This window comes from Gavialis gangeticus, unplaced genomic scaffold (assembly GCF_001723915.1).
Source record: "Gavialis gangeticus isolate Ggan-Ray unplaced genomic scaffold, GavGan_comp1, whole genome shotgun sequence".
NCBI lineage: Eukaryota > Metazoa > Chordata > Crocodylia > Gavialidae > Gavialis > Gavialis gangeticus.
Genome location: NW_017729016.1, coordinates 2,528,951 through 2,551,947, shown reverse-complemented (window position 1 = coordinate 2,551,947; position 22,997 = coordinate 2,528,951). Strand labels below are relative to the sequence as shown.

The following is a 22,997-nucleotide window of genomic DNA, read 5'->3' as shown; positions in this document are numbered from 1 at the left end:
GTGCGAGTCGGCAGCTATTCGATCCGGCGCGATCCTATCTGGAGCTCCAGACCGGGTTCCCGCTTCGATCCAGCCGAAGCTTCGGAGCCGCCTCGGAGATCCGTATAATGGGGAATCAATGAAATATCTATAACTTGGTTGTTTTTCTCTGATTTGGATGAAACTTGCAGGGGTGGCAGCCTCTGCAAAGATCACGAAGCCTGCCAAGTTTCAAGGCGATCGGTGCAGGGATTCGGGGGGAACTGCACCCCAGATTCTTGAAAGCAAAACTCATGTCACATCTATGTGTTAATGCCATGGCGGGGTGAAAACTGCAGGGGTGGTGGCCCCTGGTGAGGCCACAAAGCCTGCCAAGTTTGAAGAAGATAGGTCAGTTAAGAACTGTTAGTACTTCTTATCCTGTGAACCTTTCTTAGGATTTATCCCAGAACAACAGACCAAATGATGGCGCTTTGTTCCAGGATGCAGTGGTTTATCCTGGAACAAATGCAATGTGCTTGTCGCCTTAATTAGCCTTTTAGCTCAGTAGACGCTCTCGGTTGGAGATCCAGGAATGCTCGGCTCACTCCCCGGTGCCTCCAGGGGCCTGTATCATGAATGCAAACCCCCCATGTGGCATGTGCCTGCTTTATCACAGTTCTCTTTTGGGGAGGGCGAAAAAGAAAACCATGTTCTCTCCATTCAGCACACTAGCCGAGTGCTGAAAGCTTTCCATTACGACCTTCCAGCCTTCCCACCGTGTCCCATTCTCTAGTTGCCCGCTAGGAAGCTGAATCCTGTGCTAGCATGAAGGCTGGAATTGGCAGCCCCACACAATATTCTCGATAAATATGTAGTTACCGACTTAGCAAAATCGGTCCTGGCTTCTTGCTTCTGTTTAATGGCTCCTTTTGGAGCTCTTACTGTTTGTGATTGAAATATGTGTAAGACACAGTTTTTAGAGCCGTCATTATTTACTCAGCAGCGCATTAGCCCAGGCCCGCCGCCGCAGGAATGAAATTTGCAGCGTGCCTTTTCCTTTCCGGTTTCATTAAGTAGGAGCCTCGACAGTGACCTGTCTCCGCATAAGGTACAGTACGCGCCGCAGCGGTCCCATCGGGGTCCGTATCCCGGCCGCGAGGGCTCTCTGCAAGCCATGCGCTTACAAATGGATAACGTAGCTTTGTTTTTTGTAACGCAAAAATGTCCTTGGCCGTAGCTCACAGGAAGAAACATTCACTACAGCTGGGAAAAAAAATGTTTTTCCTGTGCCTTCCTCCCTCGATCCCCTCATTCGATATTGATGCCAACATAGGAAGAGTCTTTTAGGAGTCTTCACAAAGCATTATCATGCTGAGAAACCTGTGAGAGGTCATTTGTCCTGGCCCTTCTTCTAGGTGCTATCGTGCGGGGATGGCGAGAGAGGTGGTTATTGTGCCTATGGCCACCTTCTTCTCTCCAGACCGCTCTTTGAATCGCATGGGCTGACTTTTACAGGCGGACTCACTTGATTGCCTTGTTGGTCCTACCATCCAGCTGCGAGCGAGCAGGATGGATTTTGTTCTGCCCTTTGGGTCATCGACAGACCTGCCATTTCCTGGAGGATCTGCACTGGGCTGGCAAGAGAAGGGCGCCGAGCTTGATCTTCACGTCTTGGCTAGTTAAGTGAGGCAAGCTCGATAGGGATGTTGCAGAAAAAGAACGAGCCTGGAAGTCCACGGTATTGCATTTGCTGCAGTGTTTGGTGTTTCTGGCAGCGACGTACAGAACTTGACACAGAAAAAGAAAAATTGCCAAGTGTGTTGTGAATTACTCAGAGGATCCAGATCAGCCGAAAACTGCCCCAAATGTGTGAAGGTTTTTGGTTGTAGCCATGTTGGTCTAAGGACATAGGCTCTTTGAGTAGATGTGATATCTCCTGAAAGCTCGCTAAGAACTTTTTTCCCCAACTGCTCGGTCTAATAAAAGACATCACATCTACCCAAAGAGCCTTGCCTGCCCAAATCTGCAAAGCCGCACAAAGTATAGCTTCCCAAACTGCACATCTAACAGCTCCTGTATGCGACTGCTTGAGCTCTGAGACCAAAGTTTAAGTTCCCTTATTCGTCTGTCCTAACTCGGCCTGTCTCTCCGCCCGCGTGACTGAGCAGTACATCACAGAGGAAATTCACTTCGCTGCCGCTTTGGGGAGCACGTTGCAGCTCCAGAAAACAATGGTGATATGTTCGGGCATCAATTAGGGAGCCGTGCTCCTCTGCTAGGACCAGCTGATCTAAACCAGCAGTTAGATGCCAATTTGCACAACTTGTCAATAAGCTTCACGCATCAAGCTGGAGTCGGTCGGACGGCCCGCCAGGGTAACTCCATCCCACTGGGCTCACGTTGAATCAAACCATTGGGATAAACTTTGCAAGCAGAGTGGTTGCACTCCTGACTTCAGTGAAGTGAGGGTAGCCTTTGCAGTAGCAGGCACGCCTGCATGGAAAGCCAGAAATGATGTCTCAAGGATCGTGGGAGTGTGGGGTCGGTGCTGGGATCCAGAGCGCTATTGCATCGCTGCCCTTTTGCCTAAAAGGACCCCATGGTCACCTCCTGCCTCCTAACGGATACCATGTACCTCACTGTGACAGTGGCCCCGTTGTTGGCAGCCTCAGAGGTGACCCCAGGGCTTCAATAGCTACAGGGAATCACACGTCCTCCCAGCTCATATGTAGACACCTACTTAAATCAGGGTTATGCAATTTTGGTGGAAAGCCACAAAAACCGGCGATCTCTGCAAAAAATGGCATTGGCTGCGATTTCCCAGGAAATCAACCCCCCAAAATAGTATTAAAAATAATATGCCGGCTCCCCCCTGAGCCCTCTCCACCAATCAACTCCGAGGGGCTGGTGTGCCATGAAACAACCGTGAAATCAGCTCTCCGGGCCACAACCAAGCCACGAAAATTGCTTTCTTACACCGTGAGTTAGGTAGGTCCCTACCTATAGGCACTTCATGCAGACAAGATGCAAGGTCACAAGGGGAAGAATGCAAGCAAGAGCCCGCGCCATGCTGCACAGCTTCGTATCTAATTTGGCGTCTGCTTAGGATTGTACGGGGGCAGATATGCCGAAGCACTCAGCAGTAAATGCTTTGTCCGATCTATCCATGGTAAAACTCCCACAGGACCCAGAACTAAGTCAACCCCAAAGGGCTGATCCTACACTGATACAAATTGCCCCAAGCACTCCATGCTAGTGCCGTGGTAGTTTATACTTGATGAAGTTTGGCCCCTGGGAGTGCATCCCCATGAGCAGGAACGCATGTTTCCCTTGGGACAAACCGCAGCGGCACCACATGTACCAAGGGAACCGCCCATGCACATGTGCTTTAGTGTGCAACACGGCACATTGCCCCTGGGCTAGCCCCAGCAGCCTTACCTGGGGTCCGGAGGGTGGGTGGGTGCTGCAGCCGTGGCAGTCCAGCAGCACAGAGCTGGATTGTGGCTCCAGTTTCCAGCAGCGCATGCTGCTGCCACATGCACCGCCCAGTTTTTTTTTAAGGCACTGGTTTTTTTGACACCAGGGTCACCCAGTGTCAAAAAACCTTCCCGCGCTCCAAATTAGCAGCGTGGGGAATACTTGCACGTGCGGCGCCGCAGATGGCTCTGCAGTGCCATGCACCGCACGTCCACGCTCGTCCGGAGGTGCCCCAGAAGGCAGAGGAAAATCCCATCCTCAATGCAAATGAAAGCACCGTGTGGTTCATCACTTGTTTCCTGCAAGAGCCCCCATGGCTGTCGCGTATGCGAGGCTGGAGATGTCAGGAGGCGAGGCGCTCCGCGTGAGATGCACCGTAGGCAAGGAAGGGGCTGTAGCATGAAGAGACCGCACACACGGCAGGTGTCCAAACCTCTCGGGAGCGAGGCCTGATTCGCAGAGATAACCGACTGACAGCACAGAGATAAGCACCGCTGGCTGCTAAGAAGTGTCATCGCGATGGCTGCTCTCCATTGTGATGCATATTTGCTTGCTCAAGATATCCAGGCAGGAGATGGCCAACAGCAAAACATCATTTACACGCTTATCTGTTAAAAAAAAAAAAAAATAGATAAAGAAACGAGCAGATGTTTTTAAACAAGAGGGGGTTTAATCTGCAGAAACGTCATGATAGGGAAATAGTTATTGTATTGAGACCACCAGGTCTTGAGCTGTGGTTATCATCAGAGAAGTGACACTCTTCCCCTTTTCCTGTATAATCCTCTCTGTCTGCCTTCAAGACATATCGACTGATTTTCCTGACACAAATCATTTCCCACTGCAATTTGCAGCCATGCACCTCTGCAAAATGAATGGGAGAGCTAGTGAGGGTCTATTGTACTTTGTCTACAGCATTGCCAGGTGATTTCCAAGTGCAAAATCAGAACAAGAGAGGCAAGACCTGGCTCAGTTTTCGCCTTCCAGGCTGAATTTGTGGTCCTGGCAAAAAAAAATAAATAAATCAAATCCTTTTGACATCTTTGCCGAGCAGCTTTGAGCTGGGATCCATGGAGAGGACAAATATGTAGCCCAGCAATGCCAATTTTTCTTAGTCTCTTCTCTGATTGCTACCACACTTCTCTTGTTCTGCCCTGAGACTCATTGATCGGTGAGGCCAGACACAGTGAAGTCAATGCAGCTGTATTGATAGTAGCTATGTCTTTTTTTTCAGGGCAGTTCAAGGGCTGTTTTAATAGAGGTGATAAGACCACATTACGGTAATGCCTGCAGACTCCAGTCAGGACTGGGGCACTGTTGTACTGGGTGCTGTACAAGCATCGTCGAAAGGTCCACACACACATGCCAGTTGAATTGATCTCAAATGACACTGATAAAAGCTGTTACGGTGTCATTACGACGCCCCCGTGCTCCTGTTGGAAGACACCATTGCAACTTTCACTCTGTTTTATTCGGAGTTCAAGTCACAGCAATCGAGTTCACTCGTACGGTGCCAAACAACAAATCTCCCTGCCCTTTTAAAACAATTCAGCGTTACATCTGTCCGCAGCCCAGGAGACAGCCTCTGTCCCAGCTTTCCAGGCACTTGAGACACGTTAATTGTTTAAGACTCACAGCAGGTCATTAGCACTGCTCTCATTTTGTACAGAGGGAGATAAAAGGGACGAGCTGGTGTCAGAGCTGGAGGTGGGCTCCCGTTCTTCCATTGCTCCGGCCTGTGCACAAGGTGACATGGTGCCCACGCTGGATTAAATTACACGACGGGGGAGGGATTATTGGTAACTTTGGAGGGAAGTTTATCTGAAAAGGTCTCAGTGTCCAGTCACTCCTCAGATGTTACATTAACCTTTCATCTCCCCGCAGGGTGATGCCAACAGGTCAGACACGGATGAGGACAAGACATCTGCCAACTTCGATGAGGATTTTGAGAAGCTGAAAGACCTCCGGGCAGCAGGTGGGGGTGCACATTGCTCTACCATGACCCCGCTTCTGTAGGGCCATATAAATGATCCCCCCCAACACTTTTCCTCTTGGTGTGAAGCGTGGGTGAGGGCATACCCCATTTCATCAGGTAATGAACCCGACAACAATCTCATAATTAGGCCAGAGGAGTGTGTTGGCTTTTTGTCCTACTCAGAATGTTTTCAGGATCTTGAAAGGACTTTTCAGTAGTAGCATCCATGCAGAGAACGTGTTTCTTGAGCACCGTCCTCATTTTAAAGTATCCATGGATAATTGAAAATGGCACCAGGAGCCGGAGCAGCCTGGGGTGACTCAGTTGCCCAGTCATGCCACTCAACTACCAAATCCCAAATATCAAATCGTCAGAAAACTCCTAATTGAAAAACAGTTGGCAACTGAACCGCAAGCATAAATCCCGCTGCAGAAACTCTCTGCTGAATAACTGCAAATAGCAAGTTAGTCCCAAAAGGGGGGACATTGCCACCTGTTTGCCATCAGCTCGCAAACAGAGGACTGGGCTGGCTTCTTGGAATAAATTGTGGGGAATGAATAAGTCTCCATTAACTTCCTAAATGCCAATACGCCTATAAACAACAGAAGGACCTTAATGATTGCATGACAAAGCCGTTGGTGTCTGAACAAGTGGTGCGGACAGCAGCATCCCATGCACTGTAGATTAACGGGGTTTTGAAGTTGAGCTGCTGCCCCTTGAAGTCGGTGGCAAAGTTCCCGCCGACTTCCAGCAGGCAGAAAAGGCCTCCTGTGAATCAGCTGGTAAGTAAGCAGATGATAAAAATACAAGGATGCCACATTACAAAAGCAGCCAGCAGCAGCAAATTAGCTGGGGTGATGAAACCCTTGGGTTTCTCGTGGCAGTAATGCAATTTGGTGGGGGTGGACTCGTTTCCTGCACTCCATGTACAAGGGCTAAATTGCTGTTCTCTCCTACCTACGGCAGATGGTCTCCTCCTGGCCCCTCGCCCAGGATGCACATTTCTGCCGGCATTCAACCAAAATGCACCCAGCCATAATGCAAAAATAAGAGTTACGCTGGACTCTAGGCCTTGCGATGACAGCACAGGGTTGCGCTCCAAAACACAGGCGTGTTGTATTGTCGCCTCTTGCTTGCCTTCGACATGAAGACAATCGCTGCAATTTTAAACAAGTCCAGAGCATAGCTTTCTGTGATGATTTAATGTTGTGCTGCTCCCCTCTTCCATCACAGGCTGCGGGCCCTTGCAGTAGGACTGAAATGGTAGAGCGTGTATTGCTTATTAACTAGCAGCCACTAGCATGCAAAAGGCGTTTCATTTGCTTATCCTGGTGTAGGCAGATTACTCTTCTAGATCCGTGGGTGTTTAGGATCCTTTTTCATTTCTTATCTCCCGAATGGATGGTGAGTAATATTTGTAGAGTGCCTTCCAGCCTGGAGGAACCCAAAGCACTTGACAAATAGCACAGAAACCTTGCACAGCCGTCTCCGATGGGAAGAGAGAAAGAAGTTATCCGGGGGGATTTGGCCAGAACCCCAGACCTAGGAGTGTTGTCTCGAGTGAAGGGTCATAATTCAGACACTGAAAAGTGCTGCCCGTCTACCACTTCTTCTGAAAGCCACTGCAAGGTGCAATCTCAGCAGATGCTGCAGCCCTCCTAAGATTTGGCCTCGTAAATAGTCGTGAGTTTGGCCTTGCATCTCCTGCCCATGCCGAATGGTGGTAGTAGCATTCGTATTGCCAAGGAGTTTGGCTTTGATCTTGAACCAGGGGGTTGCCTGTTGTTTTTTCTAACATGCTTCTGCAATCTTGAGCTGAGCTTCTGAACCACTGCCCCTCCTCCCCTCCCTTCATTGCAGAGATGAAGATGTACTCTTTGGCCGTCACCCCAAACGGACACTTGGAGGCCCGGGGAAGCATGCCTCCGCCCATCATCATGCGCACCGCCGCTACGCCCATGCCTACGCCCAAGTGCTCGCCGCACATGGACTCGGTGCACACCTTTGTGGACTCGAGGAGAGGGAGCAATGCCTCGATAGATCCCCTGAGCTACGATCAAAAGTCCTTGGTATGCTACCAGCGCTGGTGATCTCCCTGTGTCGTGTCTAAAAGCAAATCCGTGTATAACCTTAGAGCCGTGCTCCAGTTTATTAGAGTTCCCCAATACTTGCATTATAAGCCTGTTGTTGGTGGCTTAGCATGGTTCCAAACTGTGACTGGAATTATCCTTGCTCACAATCTACTTCAGGTTGATTTTTTTTGGCCGGGGGGAGAATTTCAGCCAAAAATTTAAGATAAAGCTTCCCATGGGATGAAACGTTCCAAAAAACCCTGTAAACTTGGAAAAGCCGTATGTTTTTGTTTCAGGTGGTCTGAACCAGCCTAGTGACCCGTGGGATTAGTACCTCCAAATCCCTCAATTCCCCTTTTAGCTGCAGCTGTCTGGCTAAACTGCATCACGTGTGACATATCACAGTGCTTCCCCGTCCCGTAACGCATTGCAGCTCAACAGTGAATTCTCCCTTCCCAGGTTAGGGCAGAGAAAGATGGAGGGGATAAGAGGCGAGGAAAAATGAGGTACGGGATTGCTAAGAGACTGGAAGCAGGGGGAGATACCAGGGTTCAGACAGCAGACGACCAGGAAGGCAGCATCTCCGACTCGAGACCGGCAGGTGCTGAGCGAGCTCAGGCCTGTTATCCATCAGCATAAGGGGAGCTAATGTGGCAGTAGTGTCACGGGCAGCACAAATGACCTTTTTGCAGAGGCCCCTGGGGCAGGAGAGACCAGGATTTTGCACGATAACACTCCAGAAGGCTTGAGGAAGATGCTCGTGTGGGGATAGAGGATTTAGTGGCCCCGTTTCCACTGGGGGAAAATCAAGAAAAAGGAGGGGCAAGCCTCACACATGGGATGCAGGCAGCCCAGGATGGGTCCCTGGGACAAGTCTTGGAGGGTGATGGTTTTGCACCAATACGGTAAAACCCGTGTGCTGCCCCTGGGTGTGTCACAGATGACCTGCAGCTGTTGGGAGGGATGTGGAGGGGTCTGGCGGCTGTGCAGGTCCTGGTTCTCCCATAGTGTTTTTCTGATGAGGACGTGCCTGCGTGCAGGGCAAAAGTAGCCTGGCTTGGGATGAGTGCAGAGGAAAGGGGATGCTTGATTTTTCCCCCTGCATGGCTGTTCGGCACCCATTCATTACACAGCAGCCACTTACTGATCATTAAAAGGGGAAACCAGGAGCTGAATTAAGGTGGGGGGAAATAACGGGGGGTAGGGAAGGGTGCAACTGGAATGGGCTGAACTGACCACAGCAGGGTGGGGGGAGGAAAACACTGTGAAAACAAAGGGAGGAGAGGGCTAATAGAGGAAAGTGGATTTCTGTCCCTCCACACCTGTCCTATTCCTGGCTTTGCACCCACAATATCACGTTGAAATCAAGGCAGTGGAGCATGAATGTCCTTCATACAGCGAGCAGACAGAACCGCTGTCCCCATCGGTAAAGCTGTTTAGTCAAGGTAACACTTCCAAAAAGCAAATTGAGATGGCTAGTGTTTGCCTTGGGGGTTCACAGGATTGCTGGCTGCTGGCAGTGGTTGGCTCGTGGCTCAAAGAAGAGCCCTCCTCTTTGTCCAGGAGTGCATCAGTGCCACCAGCCGAAGGAAAATGAAGCGGTGAAAGGAGCTCCGGGCAAACCCAGTGAGAAGGATGAAAGCAGCCAGCCCTGTTTCAAGGCCGGAAGGAAATTTGTCAGAGAAAAGGAGGTTTCCTTCTAGGCTTAGCTGCTCTGACCTTAAATGCTTTTATCCTGGGAGCTGTTCATCAACACAAATTACACTTACAAAAGAATCAGCATCAGGAATTGTTCTGTGGCTAGAAAAAGCCGTTTGAGCTGTTTCTGCCCAAAATTATGGAAAAACAGGAGTAGGACATGGGTAAAGTTGTCCAAAGCAGCTAGGGGATTTAGGCATTCAGGTCCAATTAAAAGCTAATGGGGTTTAGACTGGACTTGTTTTTTACAATGGTCCCCAATGGGAATAAGGCCTTTGGGCCTGATCTGTATTGACACCTTTTTGCTGCCAGAGCAGTGTAAAAGGTGGATTGGTTGGTTGGATGGATGGATGGATAGAGAAATTTTGACTGTGATGCAGAAAAATGCATCTCCAGTGGGTGATCCCACGGCTGACACTAGCTCCCTGCACAACAGTGCTGCTGTATCTGATTCCTACCCACCAGGGAAAAACTAATAAATAAAGCAGTTGCATAAAAAGGGGCCCTGGACCCTCAGGAAAGGAAGGTGAGCAATCCTCTCTGCCTGGACTCTCTCTGTGTTCACCTGGAGACTCCTGAATATGAGAGTAAACTCGGAACTAGGACTGAGTTTTCAGGAATTTTAACCAGGTTACCAGGATGAAAAAAAGTGGGACCTTGGCTGGTGTATAATGTCAGTCTACAGCCTTATGCCATAAGGCACTGAGGATAGATCTACACTGATTAGTTAGGGTCTCCCTCATCCAGCCCAAGGCACATGAGCCACCCTTCCCCGTCCATATGCTACCTGCTCCAAACGATGCTTCTTGTCTGTTAACCAGTCCTCTGGGAATCAGACTTCAGAGCACTTGTCTCTTCTTCTGTCCTTGGCTCTAATTATGGGCAGTAGATCGAGAGAAAGCGGGATTGCGAAGGGGCTGGAAGTCAGGAACCTGGCATTGTGAGTGGTGGGTGGTAAACTTGTGAGTGTGTGGCTTCCAGCACTTGGATGAGTTCCCAGCACACAGCAGAAAGAGGCAGGAAGGGAGGTGAGTGAGGGTGAGGATTTACCCAGTCACCTAAAGGTCAATAAAGTTTCCAGAGGGGGGTCATCATGGTCAAAGATAGGAGTCCCTTTGTAGAGATGGTTCTGTATGGATGGTATGGCCTCGATGGTAAAGTTGACCCTACCAACAAATGCAGACATAACCCGAGTAGGATGCACACCCGCATTTTGCATTGGAAAAGAACTGCACTTTAGATATCCCTGTATCACTTAGCTGCCTAAGAGATGGAGCAGAAATTTGACCCCATGTGCCTAAAATCTATACGCCTTCAAGGATTTTGCAATGTGAAGGGGTTGTGCCATGCTGGGGGATGTCTTCCGCTTGGGCTCAGACTGTGCCTTTACAAAAGTGCCAGTCTGGTGGAGTCAAGGAGATGAGGAAAGTCAAGTAAAAAGCACTCCGCTGAAACTCCAGTGTCCCCAGCCCCTCATTGTGTCTTTACCTGTTTCAGCCCTTAAAAACACCTGAAATGTTCCCTTGCTCAATGAACGAGCAGCCCCCCGGCCAATCTGTGCAGTAAACCCAGCTGCAAGGCGTTTCCTTCCACTTTCAAAGTCTCACGTGCTTTTCCCATCTCTCAGTCCAGCCTCCGCAGCTCACCCTGTGCAAACTGGGGACCCAGCAGCAACTGGGGAAGCCGGCGCTCAAGCTGGAATAGCCTAGGCCGGGCCCCGAGTCTCAAGAAGAAGAACCAGTCTGGGGAAAGGGAGTCCCTGCTCTCCGGAGAGGGGAAAGGGAGCACGGACGACGAGTCTGACGATGCCAAGTCCAGCACCGTCAGCAGGGCGTCCTTGCACCGCCGGGCAGAGTCCTTGGATTACAGGAGCTCCTTGGACTTGCCCGAGCTTCTCCAGTTGCCCAGCATGCGCCATTCCCTCAGCATCAACCCCATGGCCATGCTGCCCACCGAGTACCAGGACTGCAACGGCAAAATGATGCACGTGCCCAACGAGTTTTTCCTGCGCATTGACAGCCACAAGGACGACCCCTTGGACTACGACGACGACATGGAGGATGTGAGTTGCTGCGAGGACCGCCCGATCCCAGGGGCTGGTTCAGATCCTCTTCCCTCTCTGGCACGTGCAGAGCGTGACTCAGCTGGCTACCGTCTAATGGCCGGTGCCAGCAAAACGAGTCCTGGTGCCAGCGAATTGGCATGCATCTACCCTGGACCACCGCTCTGTGTCTGTAAAAATAGGGGTAACGCTTCCCTTCAATACCACAGTGCTTTGGGATTAAAACCCATTCACAATTACAAGGCGCTGTAGTGATGGGGCCTTTAAGTTCTTAGGTAGGGGATGGGCTGGTCTGAAACTAGGAGACCCCAAACCGACTTTTCTCCGGAGCTCTGTTTGGGCTGTACCGAAGGGCGTGAAGGAGGTGGGAAAAAGAAAGGAAATTAAAGCTGTTTCTTCTGTTCCGCCCAGAGTTACTGCTACAGGATCCGCAAAATGCTGGAGCCCTACAAACCAGAGTGGTGCAAGAATCACGAAGACTGGTCCCTCTACTTGTTTTCTCCGCAAAATCGGTAAGACGCCCAAATAAAATCTCAGCCTCCCTGCAGGCTCACAGGAGGGGCTTGGGGGAGCTCGTTCCACTGGACGGGGTATTGCCACGGGGTATTTCCCCTCCGTCTTGGCGCTCCTTGTTGGTTTTACCATAGGGAGGTTACGCTGTCTAGTCAACCCCTGGGCAAGATCCCTCGTGACTAGATGAGCATCTCAGAAGTTTGCTTTGATCACTCTTGAGACCAGATTCGTGCCTGAGGACATGGGCATTTGTGGCAGGAATATGGGGTGACAGCAGTGCAATGAAAACCATGATTACTCTTCCTAATTTCCGCTCTAATTATGGCAGCACACTGTGCCCAAGCAGAAACTGTCTCAGCAGCGCCAGCTGGAATTGCCTTCTGAGCAGAGAGGCTCCATCAGAGGGGCTGGTCCCAGGACGGCGGAGCCCGCCTGGCTTTCGAATGACGCCTTCCTTCCCGCCTCTTTCCCCCAGGTTTCGAGCCATGTGTCAGAAGGTGATCGCCCACAAAATGTTTGACCACGTGGTGCTCGTCTTCATCTTCCTCAACTGCATCACGATCGCTCTGGAGAGGCCCGACATCGACCCCCACAGCACGGTGAGCAACCCCCCGCCCGTTCCCTGCCCGAGGCTCGCTCAGAGAAGGCGCCGGCAGGACGTTGGGCACCGGGTTGCTGGTTTTGTGTGATTAAGTGACTCGCCACCTCCTTTTGCCTTGTGTTTTTCAGGAGAGGATATTTCTCAGCGTCTCCAATTATATCTTCACTGCGATCTTTGTGGCTGAGATGATGGTTAAGGTAACTATGCCCTGTCCTCCACCTGGAAACCCACAAGGAGGCCTGGTTTCAGTGACCTTAAAGTCCTCCAAGCTTTGTATTTTATTTCCCGGTGCCCCAAATCTTTTTCTTTTTTTTATGGACAACAAATAAGCAGCAGGGTTTGGTGAACAGACTGCAGCTTAAATTTCCTTCTCCTTTTGGTTCTAGGTGGTGGCTCTTGGCTTCTTCTCTGGAGAAAACACCTATCTCCAAAGCAGCTGGAATGTCCTCGATGGGGTCCTGGTCTTTGTCTCCATCATCGACATTATTGTCTCAATGGCATCGGCCGGCGGAGCAAAGATTCTGGGCGTCCTTCGCGTCTTAAGACTGCTGCGAACCTTGAGGCCTCTCCGGTACTTTGCATCCTGGGCAAAGTGGGTTTGTGGGGCTTGTTTTGCTGGGATGGGTCGAGGAAATGCCTTGGGTGCAACATATACGCATAGACGTTGCACATGTAAAACTGCACGGGTAGCGAGCTCGAATTGCGGGAAGTGCTCTGGAAGCAAAATAAAGCCACTCGCTCCTTGCTTTTCATCCCCAGATCTCAGTGTTTCACAACAGTGAACACCTTGCTGGGGTTGTTTGACCCCAGTACTCTTTCCTGCCGTGGCAGGGGGTCGGACTAGATGATCTACTCAGGTCCCTTCCAACCCTAGAAACTATGAAACTATTGTAACCCATTCACAGATGTGGAAACTGAGGCATGAGGGGACAAAAGTGACTTAGCCTGGATCGTGCGTGGCAGACCAGGTCCCCCGGCTCCCCGTGCTGTTCTGATTCATTTCAGCCTATTGCACAGACCATTTCACTAGCAGCTATAATGAATCTCCCTTGCCAGTCTGTTATGTGCTCACCCAAAAGCTCTTGCCCACACTCACGGTGATTGAAAAACTAAAGGGTTTTTTTTTCTTTTTCAATTTATCCTCAAAAAAAAAAAAATGTTGCCCACTGTAGGAGAATAGGTAACCAGAAATTGGTCAGTCTGACCATAACAGAGCTGTTCAGTGGAGGGGGGGGGGACCCCATAATTTGTGTAGTAAAGGATTCTTCCAGATTTGTAAAATGCTGGTTACATTTTTGGATTAAGGTTGAGCCAGGATCCTTCCCTTGTGACTCACGAGAGGCAGAGGAAGTTATGACAAGAGCACGGTTCTGTGTTCCTGAAGGTTTCCAGGCTGGCCTGGTATAAACACAGAGCTGCACCAATTTTAACAAACAGCGAGATTTGAAACCAGCATCGTTAAATTGTGCCTCTTCCTACATGGGCTCTCTATGTCTTTGAGCTTCGCTTAGATCAATTTAACCTGCACTGGTGAATTTAAAAGCCCCCACTAACCGAATATAACCCGTCCAAACCTGATCCAAGAATGTCCACACGGTAATTTAACTACATATATGGGTTTTTAAAGCAATCTGAGACAAGCCCTTGCAGCATCTGGGTGTGGGCAAGCCCTTAGGGGCTATGGGGAAACACTTGAGCTTTCTGTTGCTTGGTGTCTGAATCGCATGAACGTGAACATCAAATGTTTTTTGAGTCAGCACTGTGGCTTTGTAGGGATGGGGATGTACGTGGGTGTATTGCCCGCTTGAATGAGCGTGTTCAACCATGCATATACCTGTAAACAAGACCAAAGCGACTGTTTCTTATATAATTTGCCTTCGCCAGCGTCTAGAAAAGCTGATTTCATTTGGGGCAGAAGGTGTTATCTGTCTCACGCAGCGTATAGAACGAAAGCCACACTCCTTTTATCAGAGTTTTCCATATCAAGATAGCGCATCTCATCCAAGCCACGTGTTAAACTGCACAACCTCACAGCCGTTCACGGGGCTGGGGGTTGGGGGGAGTTTTGCATTGGCAAGGAGCAAATTTGCAATTGAACTGGCAGCGGCAATAATTTGATAAGCTCCAGCTTCCTTCCCTGAGCCCCGTCTATCTAATATCACCTCGAAACAATTTAGCTCTCAGCGAGGCAGGAGAAGGGCGATGCTTTCAATATTTGCAAAAGGCATAAAGGGGATTTGTATGTTGTTTACTCTTCTGCCATAATAGAGAGATGAGGAGAAGATAAATGCTGGGGGAATTCTTACCAGCGCACGGCTCCCGCATCCATTTTTTCCTTCTGCTGCCTGCGCTCATTGGAAACAGGCGGGATCGTGTGGTCCTCATAAAGAAAAGTAGCTCCCTCAAGCGATGGGGGAAAGGCAATCTGGGTTAGGCTCATTTCTGCCTGAGCAATGGCTGTGGTCTGTTCATTTATTATTTCCTAGGTGACAAAGTAGCTGTATGAATGCTCCCATCTCTGTTGTTTCCATAGTCCAGTCTGTTGCCTGAATTGGTCCATGCTGCTGTCTGTAAACCCTTCCGGGTAGGAGCCATCTCTGACTAGTGCAGAAGGGCTTCCCAGTGCCGCTCTGGTATAAAAAGTCACTGTGATGATAATGGAAATTGGGGCACAAGCAATGCCTGGACAAATGCAAGGGTAGTAGAATTGGCTAAGGAAATTAGTCCCAGAGAACAAATTGAGCCGCTTTTGCTCTCTTCACTTCACAAATAGCAGCCTGTTGTGGCCTCTGCCTCGCTGGGGTTCCTTACAAAACCCATTTGCAGTATTACTTAAGAAACAGTTTCATTTTTCTGGGGCTCCATAGGTGCCATTAGCTCTGTCAAATGTTCTGGCAGCTCAAGGGAGCAAGAAGCTGTGCAAACCCTTTCCATTCAGAGGAAGCAGAAGGGGTCTGATGTTACCAAGTGACTGGGTAGCCTCAGGCTTGCAGCTTCTGCTTGTAATCTGGGCCTTTTCTCCATGCGTCTTTGCTGACCTAGATTCTCTGTCTCTTGGGCATTAGAGCATTAAGTTAGCCGTGCAAAGAAAAGCCACCACCAAGGACATTCTTCACCCCCATCCCCACTTGCACCTCGGGAGAAAGCCTCGACATTCTTCAGTGGAAACATTCGGCCTCCCAGATAAGCCGACCAGGGCTCCTCATCATTGCGCTATTCGTGTGCACGCATGCTTCTCTGTCCCATGCGGGACATCCTTTATCTAGGTGCTCACATGTACAAGAGAAATGCATGCTGTCTGTGCTGCTGCAGACCTGGCCTCCAGGATGCTGGGAGCCTGCCTGGCCTTTGTAAAGAGGAAGCAATCCATGCTGCTCATTTAATAGGATGACCCCTTCTAAAATGGAGACATCAGTCGTGCGCCCCTCTTGGGTCTGAGCTGGTTAGGGAAGCGGGCATCCCAACAAAGACCTGCAGGATAAAACGCATCTGCCCTTTCTATGTGGCTTGGTCTCGCGAAGGTGCTGAGCAGGTTGGTGGTACCGTCAGCAACACGAGATGGAAAAGTGGGAACTGCAGAGCCAGCATGTCGCGGACTGAATCAAGAATCCAGAGCCACCCACCCTGCACGGAAACACGGGCCCGGGTCGTAAGAGTCTGTCAATCCCAGATTGGTCTTGTAAGGTATCTTTGGACCCACCGATAAGGCAGTCATGGAAAGCAACCACTGGAGCCCAGGACTCAAAACCACGGCCCCGGGGCTCTCATCCCAGCTTTGCCATCAGAAGGCCATTGTAAATGGAGTTTTTGCTTGGCTTCTCTTACTCCTCTGGGTATCTGAGTTTCTCCATCTGTCAAAGGAAGGTCAGACTTTCCAGTAGTGCTATGCTTTAAAGTTTATAAACCATGATAGAGATGTTATCCACATGGTCTTTGGGAGGTGGGGGGGCAAAGGGACAGGAAAGTCCATGCCTTCTGTGAGGCTACTTTCCTCCACGGAAAGCATGAAATGCCCTACCAAATTAGACCATTGCTTCAGCGCTCCCTCTCTGACAAGAACAGACCTTCAGAAGAAGGATATGTATGGACTAACCTACCCACAGGAGCGATTACCTCCCTCACCTTCCTCGGATAATGGTTAGCTTATGCCCCATGGCATATTCTGTGCCCCTGGATGTGTTTTTATCTCATGTACTATAACTTCAGATATTCTCGTTGTCCATCTAGAAATGACTAATCATCTCTAAATAGCACCTGGAGGCGCAGAAGGGTTGTAGCAGCTTTACTGCAGATGAGGAGGAGGAGAAATAGTCATGTGGTCAGTGGACACACACACACACACACAACAATTAAAGCTTTGGTTGTTCTGCTGTGTTTTCCCAGAGTCATCAGCAGAGCCCCTGGTCTGAAGCTGGTGGTGGAGACTTTGATATCATCTCTGAGGCCCATTGGGAATATCGTGCTCATCTGCTGTGCTTTCTTCATCATCTTTGGGATATTAGGAGTGCAGGTAAGACTCTCCGCCACCTTCCTCATCAGCACTCACTCAGAAAGTCCCTTCTCTAGACAGACAGGAGATTCTTCTCCCCATGGCAAAACTATTCAGAATTAGCTCTTCCCTCCTGGCTCTGAGACAACCCAGTGCACCTCAAAGGTCCTATCCTGGTCTCCAAGGCAATCCAAAATACCTTTAGGAACCTCAACCTGCTTCATCCAACAGAGGTGTGTTTCAAGCACCGTGTCTGGAGGCTGGTATCTCAGCTTGTTAGAAAACAGGAAGGAATCCCGAGCAAGACAACAATGAGCCTTCGTTGGGACAGGAAGAATTTCCTGTGTCAGGCTTTCCAAATTGCCTTTTTCCCCCCTTTCTGCTCTTCATTTTCAGCTTTTTAAAGGCAAGTTCTACTCCTGCGAAGGGTCAGACACCAAGAACATCACCACGAAAGCCGACTGCACCAATGCACACTTCAAGTGGGTCCGACGGAAGTACAACTTTGACAACTTAGGGCAGGTAATGCCATCCCCTCCTCCTCCTTCCTCTCCCATCAGGGTTTCTGTGTCTGTATTTCATGGGCTCTTCCCAGCATGTCTCCCCAGGATAATCAAGCTTTCAAGCAGCAGAGACATGCCCAGAAAACCTGAAGCTTCCACTTAGGCTTCTGTTATTGCAAGGGGTTTTTTGGAACATCAGGCCAGAGATTTTGTTCAGTTTAAGGAGGAATTTGCTCCATAACTAACCTGATTTACATAATGGAGACAATGGGTGTATACTCCCATGATAACCTTGAGCCAAAACATACTCAACTTGCAGATCAGGATGTCTTATATTCTCCTCTCTAGTTCCAATCCACAGGCCTGCTACAGCCCTTAGCTAGGCAGCCTGGTTCTTTAGCACAAGCTGGAGGGCCTCAAGTCAGTCACTGTGTTGGACTAGAGGGTGCTGTTACATATGCTGTCAGTTATACTGTTATGACCCCCTGCATTTTCACTGGCAGTGTTGCCAAAGTCATGCTTTTTATCTCAAGACCCAACTCAGTTGGCATTCGTATCCTAATATTCCATCACCTGGCTATGGCTGCTAGTGGGCAGATCTCAGCTTTCTTTCTTAAAAATAATGCATTTCTGATGCCTGCAGTCACAGAAAAACCGGGAAATGTGACCTCCCAAGGCTCAAAACTCAACAGTCAATAAAAAGAACTCAGTTGCATTGTTTAAAAAAAAAAGTCCTGATTTTAGAGGGTCCGACTCATTGATTTGTTGAATCACTCATTGGCAAGGCCACCAATGTAACTCAGTAGAATTTGGCCTCTTATGATCAGTACAGGAGTAGAAAAGAACAAATCTAGAAGTGAAGGCTGACCCTTTCATCATCCAAATTCAATGAACTGTTACAAGCCAAACCAAAAGTTGTAAATGGCTAAGACCACAAGTGGCAGGTTTGAGCCACAGGGGCAGATGTGTGGCTCCTGCCCAGCTCTGTCTCTAAAGTACCCCCTCTATTGCTCGCCTGCCATGCCTTGTTGTTATTGAGCTTAAGTAAGGGAGGCTGCCCACGGGCCTTAGAGTGAGCCTGAGTCCAATCAACTCATCAACAGGTCCCTCCCAGACCCCACTCATCTTGATCCAGCCCTTATGCTGAATAGGCCCTCTCGGCCTGTCTGTGCTCCTTCAGGGCACCTATAGCCTTAAGGGCAAATTGTGTGGCTCTGTTCTTCCCCCACACCGTGCCCCAAGCCATGCAAGTGTTAGCACTTCAGATCTTCCTTTCTCTTAAACCCTCTCGGGACTCTCAGACCCCCTGGGTTTCTCTGTCCTCTCTCTCTGGACTCTCAGACCCCTGACGCCTCACACCATCCTCTTGGGGCCTATTGATCCTCTAATCCCCCAGTCAGACCCTCTCTAGCTGGTGGGTCCTCTGTTCCACTTCTCAGCCCCTGTCTGGGCTGGGGGCAGCTCTTTTCCCTTGCTCAGCCCCTGCTCTGGGCTGGGGAATCCTCTGTCTCCCCGCTCAGCCCCTCTTGCAGTTGGTGAGTTCTCTGTAGGCCTTGAGCCTGTCTTCAGCAGGGCTCAAGGCTTGAAACTCCAGTCAGGTGAGCCTCCAGTCAGCTCCCACACCACTGGGAAGCTACCTTTCAAGCAGCTTCCCCCTTGAAGTGGCAGGCACACCACAGTGCCCCACTGCACCACAGCATATTCCATTTAAAAATTAAAGTAGCCTGTGCAATACATGCCATGGATTGTGGATTTTTTTTTTTGCAGGGCAGCTTGAGTCCTCTTGGCTTGTAATTCTCTCTTAGATGATTGAACTCTGTTGTTTCCCTTCTCCCCTCCATCAGTGTTGTCTGCGAGCTCAGCATTTTTTCCACCTAGTAAATTGAACAGGGAAGAATTTGTCATACCTAAGTCACCTTGCCATCTCTTCGGGATTTTACAGCCTCCCCTTTCCTAGTCTGAGAAACTTGAAATGCTGAGGGCTCCGCTTGCCCTTGTCCTTCCTCCCTTGACAGAGCAAGTAGGTGGTCAACAGCTGCAGGATGGATCTTCATATTAATTTCTTTTTCTTGCAGGCTCTGATGTCCTTGTTTGTCCTTTCATCCAAAGATGGCTGGGTGAACATCATGTATGACGGTCTGGATGCTGTGGGCATTGACCAGCAGGTAGATACCAAAGATATCCTGAGGTTTTTCCCTGGCATTCAGTATCCCCGGTCCATTTGCACATCACTGCTGTGAATGTATCTGAATTAACACTTCCATGCCATGTAGCCTGTGATGTGAAGTCCCACACTACCTGCTATACCTCCAGAGCAACAGCGGAGCATCTCTGGAGAACCTGATGACCACAGTAGAGCACAAAAGGGCATGTCAGTTAGTGCTAGGATGTGCCCAAGCTGTTGTAATGGGGCCTCAGCAAAACAGGAATCCCCCAGATGGATTCTGGGAATCTAAGCTAGACTTTCTCCCAGGGTCTCATAGGCAGGAGTTGCCAACATGGCAGCTACACATCCCTTGAGAAAGCTTCGACATGCACTGCTCCAGGCCTGGAATAGGGACGGAGGGCATGGAGTCAAGCTGTGCCATACCTTCATCCAAATTCCTCCCAACTCTCTATCAACCTAGAAGGAGAAAGAGTCCAGGCCTTCCCATTAGACTCGGGACAGGTGCTATCCAAGGGTACGGGGAAGGAGGCTCTTTATGGGGCAGCGTTGGGGCTGTACTGAGCCTGGGTTACTCGAACCATTATGGTGAGTCGCACAGATCCTGTCAACCTGGGCATGGTCTCGAAAAATGGACACGCAGAAAGAGAAAGCTCTCTGCTCCCAGGCAGCTGTGAGTCACTGGCTTGATCCCTAACATGCCTCAGCATCACTGAACACAGCAAAATCCCCGGGCAGTAAATGTTCTGCAATGTCTTACAAAATATAAGACCTTCATGCCTCAAAGGTGAATAGTTTAGATCAAGTACCGTAGCGCCCCAGGTGGCTTTGCAAATATGCACCATTGCATTGTTCCTTTAAGGGGCATGTTAATGGATGCACCCAAAATAGAAAATCATTGCAAATGTTGGAGAAGCTAGCCACATTGGATGTTGTGAGGTGAGCCTTAGGAGAAAAAAAAGCACCATGTCATAATATCGGTGACACTTCCCACTTGTCTTCTGCAGCTTCCATGGATCTTAAAATGCCAGAGAAACTTTAAGCATCCATACCCACTTCAAGGAATAACTTGAGCTCTGGCTTTAGCAAAAATCCGTCATCATTGAGAGATGATACGGTAGTGAATTCAGAAGGGATTTTTTTTCTCGGCCAAATCCTGGCTTTCACTGTAAAAAAAAAAAACAAAAAAAAAAATGTTTTTTTAATGGTAAAATTTCTGTAGGTTGAGAAAACGGGTGAAATGAAAACGTGCTGGAAAAAATCCAGTGGTTCCTCTCAGCTCTGTCCTCTTGCCATTTGGAGATTTCTCTCCACTGCAGAACACGCGACACGCATGCTTTGTGATGACATGTATTGCTCCCCCGTTACTCTCTTCTCCCCTCTCTTGTCCACCAGCCCAGCCAGAACCACAACCCTTGGATGCTTCTCTACTTCATCTCCTTCCTGCTCATCGTCAGCTTCTTCGTGCTCAATATGTTTGTGGGGGTGGTGGTGGAGAACTTCCACAAGTGCCGGCAGCACCAGGAAGCGGAAGAGGCCCGTCGGCGGGAGGAGAAGCGTCTGAGGCGCCTGGAGAAAAAGCGCAGGAGTAAGGAGATATACATGTCTGGTCGGTAGACTGCGTTACAAACCACAATTTTTCTGAGCCCTGCCTGCTTCCAAAGCAAGACTTTCATTTTCCTTTGGTTTGGTTTACGTGGGATAAAAAGGGCCATTTTGCTTCTTGACTACTTTGGCGATGCCTTAAGTCTCAGGGTTACAAATCCCCCTGGAAGTGTCCTCTACAGGCTTGGTGAGTGTTGCCCATTTATGTAGATGCTAGGCAGAGAGAAGGCCAGGCAGTCCTCGAAATCAGTCTCCTGTTGATTTACTAAGCCCACCAGGTGCAGTTATTACTGCCTGATGTCTTTAGAAATGAGAGGAGAAGCCCCTGGAGTGACTGAAGAATCTACTGAGTCCATGGGAGCAATGCCGCCACGTCTGTAAAGGCAACTTGCAGGGGTATCCCCATGCCAGGGGGCTTAAAGTGTCGCCGGAGTGTTTCAGTTACAATGGTGGCGGGTTGATTTCTTTTTTTTTTTCCTCCCTCCCTTAGAACAAGTAGTTGCAATGCTTTTTTTAGGATCTTGGCGCATGGCCCCACATGCCACGCACATGCTGCATGAGAGCACGAATAAAATGATAGGCTTGGGAAGAGGAATGGAGCCCCGATAACGGGGCCATTGAGAAGAAGCCTTCTTGGAAGGTGTCCATTATAAGAGATGCTTGCCCAGTCCCCCACTGCTGGAGACATTGAGCACAGAGCCAAGCTATCGGTCTTGGACAGGTCTTCCACGCAAGTTAGCTGAAAACATTTGGTCATCTGGAGACCCATGAGGGACCCGCGTAGTTTTGCTGTAGCGTCACCATAGTAGTTTTCTTTTGGGGGACAGGGAGGGGCAAAAAAAGTGGTCCAGAGAACAAAAGAATCAGCCCAGTTGTAGAACGAAACCTTCCTGAAGGGTCTGAAATGTTTCCGCTTATTTTGTCCCTCTTAGTATTTTGCTCTTCCCACCAGCTGCAACAGGGCATGGAAGCAGAGGTTTCAAAAGAGCAATGAGAAAGGGTAGTGGTAGTGAGTATTGCCAGCGTGCTGAGAAGCAGGGGTACTGGAAACGTCACTGGAAACCTGCCGCTTCCACATTTCCAGCCGGAAGTTGTAGAGCTGGTCAGATTTTTGGAACATTAGGACAAAAATATACCCCCCAAATAGCCACTTTGGAACTAAAAAAAGGAGAGATGTGAAGTGGTCTCTACCCCACCGAACACAACCACATGTTGTCGTATGGGTTATTCACGACCTTATCATTATCTTGCCTCCTGTAGCCTCCGGTATAATGCCATTTAATGACAAACAGGTTTCCTCCTAAAGCATCGAGCAAGAGGCATCCATTTTCAGCAGGGAAAACTCCTGCTAGATCCAACGGTCATTTGTCCGTGCCATAATGCAATAGGAATTGGGAGTCGTACAAACAGAAATCTCATCCCCACCTGGCTTCCTCCTTCCCATTCCTGGATCTGATCCGCACTGGAGTCAGAGAACGGTCAACCTCCATCTCATACCAAATTCCCCACTTCTCCCTTTGCTTTTCCTCATTAAATTGTCATGAGAGACCCGAGTGCTAAGCAGCTGTTCTCCTGCTGGGCTGTGATCAATCGCAGATTGACCTGAAAGCCAAGCCAAGGCTGCATAATTTGTTTTTTAGTTAGCCAAGGGTTAAGTGGCTTAGTTAAAATAAAACCCAGCCTCACTCAGCCCTTCATGCCCTCAAACAACAGAAACTCTTTGAGATTTAAAAACAATCAGCTGCAATCTTGCTTTTCTTCTCCATTTTGGTTCACGCACCCAAACTTCTGGGTTCAAGATGGGATTAGAAGTGGAAACTGGGAAATCTTGGAAGGCTGTTTCATAGTTTGTAGGGTTGGAAGGGACCTGAGCAAATCAT

General features: G+C 49.4%; 1 protein-coding gene across 5 annotated transcripts in view; it reads left to right on the top strand.

Annotated features, from left to right (window-relative positions):
* CACNA1H (calcium voltage-gated channel subunit alpha1 H) overlaps positions 1-22,997 on the top strand; it is a 605,989-nt gene that overhangs the window by 512,753 nt on the left and 70,239 nt on the right. For 2 of the 5 annotated variants that reach the window (XM_019512701.1, XM_019512697.1), the window contains exons 14-24: positions 5,320-5,416; positions 7,271-7,479; positions 10,808-11,242; positions 11,654-11,754; positions 12,231-12,354; positions 12,485-12,553; positions 12,743-12,927; positions 16,740-16,866; positions 17,242-17,367; positions 19,424-19,513; positions 20,908-21,121. In XM_019512701.1, coding sequence (XP_019368246.1) covers positions 5,320-5,416; positions 7,271-7,479; positions 10,808-11,242; positions 11,654-11,754; positions 12,231-12,354; positions 12,485-12,553; positions 12,743-12,927; positions 16,740-16,866; positions 17,242-17,367; positions 19,424-19,513; positions 20,908-21,121 — 1,777 coding nt within the window. The remainder of the gene's footprint in view (positions 1-5,319; positions 5,417-7,270; positions 7,480-10,807; positions 11,243-11,653; positions 11,755-12,230; positions 12,355-12,484; positions 12,554-12,742; positions 12,928-16,739; positions 16,867-17,241; positions 17,368-19,423; positions 19,514-20,907; positions 21,122-22,997) is intronic. The other 3 variants (XM_019512700.1, XM_019512698.1, XM_019512699.1) reach the window with 3 other exon arrangements.